This window comes from Neovison vison, chromosome 1 (genome assembly GCF_020171115.1).
Source record: "Neovison vison isolate M4711 chromosome 1, ASM_NN_V1, whole genome shotgun sequence".
Classification (NCBI taxonomy): Eukaryota; Metazoa; Chordata; class Mammalia; order Carnivora; family Mustelidae; genus Neogale; species Neogale vison.
This window is the reverse complement of record NC_058091.1, coordinates 119,198,727-119,200,617: the sequence shown is the minus strand read 5'-3', so window position 1 is coordinate 119,200,617 and position 1,891 is coordinate 119,198,727. Positions and strand designations below refer to the sequence as shown.

The following is a 1,891-nucleotide window of genomic DNA, read 5'->3' as shown; positions in this document are numbered from 1 at the left end:
TTAGGTCATTATCTGGGCTCCCTACTCAGTGGGAAGTCTGCTTCTCCACTCCTTTTCCCTATGCCTCTCCCCCCAGCTAGTACTTTCCCTCTCACTCTCTCTCTCTCAAATAAATAAAATCTTAAACACACACATAACCTTGTATTTTCCCTCTCACTTTTTCTCAAATAAATAAATAAAATCTTAAACCACACACACACTCATAGCCCATTTCTTTCATCAAGGTACCATAAATACCTCCTCCCTTATCTCATTAAAAAATGTACTCTTAATTTTTGGCCATTTAAAAAATGTGTGCAGTCTTTATGCTGTTTAATCAGTTCTGTTCTCATAATTGTAATGATAGCACAGAAGAAATTTTTTTAACTTTTCTGTCTATGGTCACAAGAAAGAAAAATGCTTTTCATCTCAATTAAAATATAAGCATAGGCAGGAAAGTAGGATAGATTAGTCAATAAAAGACTTTCAAGTATAAAAGCCTAAAATTGTCAGGATGCCTGGGTGGCTCAGTTGGTTAAGCAGCTGCTTTTGGCTCAGGTCATCATCCCAGGGTCTTGGGATCAAGTCCTGCATCAGCCTCCTTGCTCAGCAAGGAGCCTGCTTCTCTGCCTCTGCCTGCTTGTGCTCTCTCTCTCTGACAAATAAGTAAATAAGATCTTAAAAAAATAAAATAAAAGCCTAAAATTGTCTGTGGTGAAGTGAACCAGGTGTTCAAGGAGAAAAGAGAGTCATGAAAGAAGGAAAGGAATAATCCTAATTGTTAGGAGCTTGTTTATCTATTTTTAAATAGATAGTGGTTAGTATCAAGTCACTCTGATATTACCCTTCCCTTGACATTCAAAGGGTGATCTATTTCATTTTTCAATGTGAATGTTTTCAATATACCAGAAATTACATCCTTGAAACAACTTTAATTTATGATGAAAAATTTTAGGTGGTTACTTTAAAATGTGAGAAGTACAAACTTTTTCAAAATTAATTTCCAATGTGTAGGTGCAAAAAAATGTAAGAGAGCTGTTCTAAGCTATCCCAGTGTCCCCTCCACAGCCCCAGCCGTCCCATCTCCCTCTGCTCTCACCTCTGTAGCAGGAGAAGAGAATGTTAATAGGAAAGGTGGTCACAATTCCAGCTCCTCCTCCTTCTGAGGTGTTCTCAGGAGCCAGTCCCCAAACTTTGCCCATGGCAGCAGCCACAGTAGCCTACAAACAGCCTCCAGTGTCAGTAGTGTGAGGACGAGGGCCAGGAAGATAATGAAGGCCTTGTCCAAGGCCCGACGCAGGGGACTCCTGGGAGGACAAGGTCCCTGGGCAAATGCCAGGAACACATCCTCCTCATCCACATCACCTTCCTCCTCCGCCATACTAACTCATAGTCTGACCGCTGACTGGATCAGCGAGGCTGGCATGGAAGCCTTTGCTCAGCAGCACCAGGATTAAGGGGCATGGCAGCTGCAAGTCCTGCATCTGTCTGGCTTGACCCTAATCCCCCCACCAAAGATAGAGAAAGGAGAGATGAGCCTCTCCTTTGAAACACTCATATAATCATCCAGTGCACTGTGAATGGTCTGGACTAGATTCATAAAGTCTGTCCGCCTTTACTATAACTGGGACTTGGCAACTGAAGGCCCAACACAGACCCATGCAAACTGGAACTGCTCAAGTCATTCTAGGTCTCTAGGCTCAGGGCCCAACATCAGAGAGAGGGTGAGCAAGCAGAGCTCGTATGCTACTGTGAGCCGCTGTCAGCCCATTCCAGCTTCACAGTGGGTGGTAAGAAAAGGCCTAGGGGAAGGGCTCTCCTAACCCATGTGGGTGGGGAAGCACAGAGGTGGGCTGAGGCTGCGCAGGACTACTTCTCCCCCAAGTCTGCAGCCACTAAGCGTGGCCCACCC

The 1,891-nt window shown here is 44.4% G+C and overlaps 1 protein-coding gene across 1 annotated transcript; it reads right to left on the bottom strand.

Annotated features, from left to right (window-relative positions):
- Nucleotides 1–1,117: 1,117 nt before the first annotated feature.
- On the bottom strand, nucleotides 1,118–1,360 carry SMIM40 (small integral membrane protein 40). Its single transcript, XM_044245395.1, has one exon. The coding sequence runs from the start codon at nucleotides 1,358–1,360 to the stop codon at nucleotides 1,118–1,120; it is 243 nt and encodes an 80-aa protein (XP_044101330.1).
- Between the last annotated feature and the right edge of the window lie 531 nt (nucleotides 1,361–1,891).

Coding starts and splice junctions, on each gene's coding strand:
- SMIM40 (XM_044245395.1), bottom strand. CDS start 1,360: ATGGCGGAGGAGGAAGGTGATGTGGATGAGGAGGATGTGTTCCTGGCA.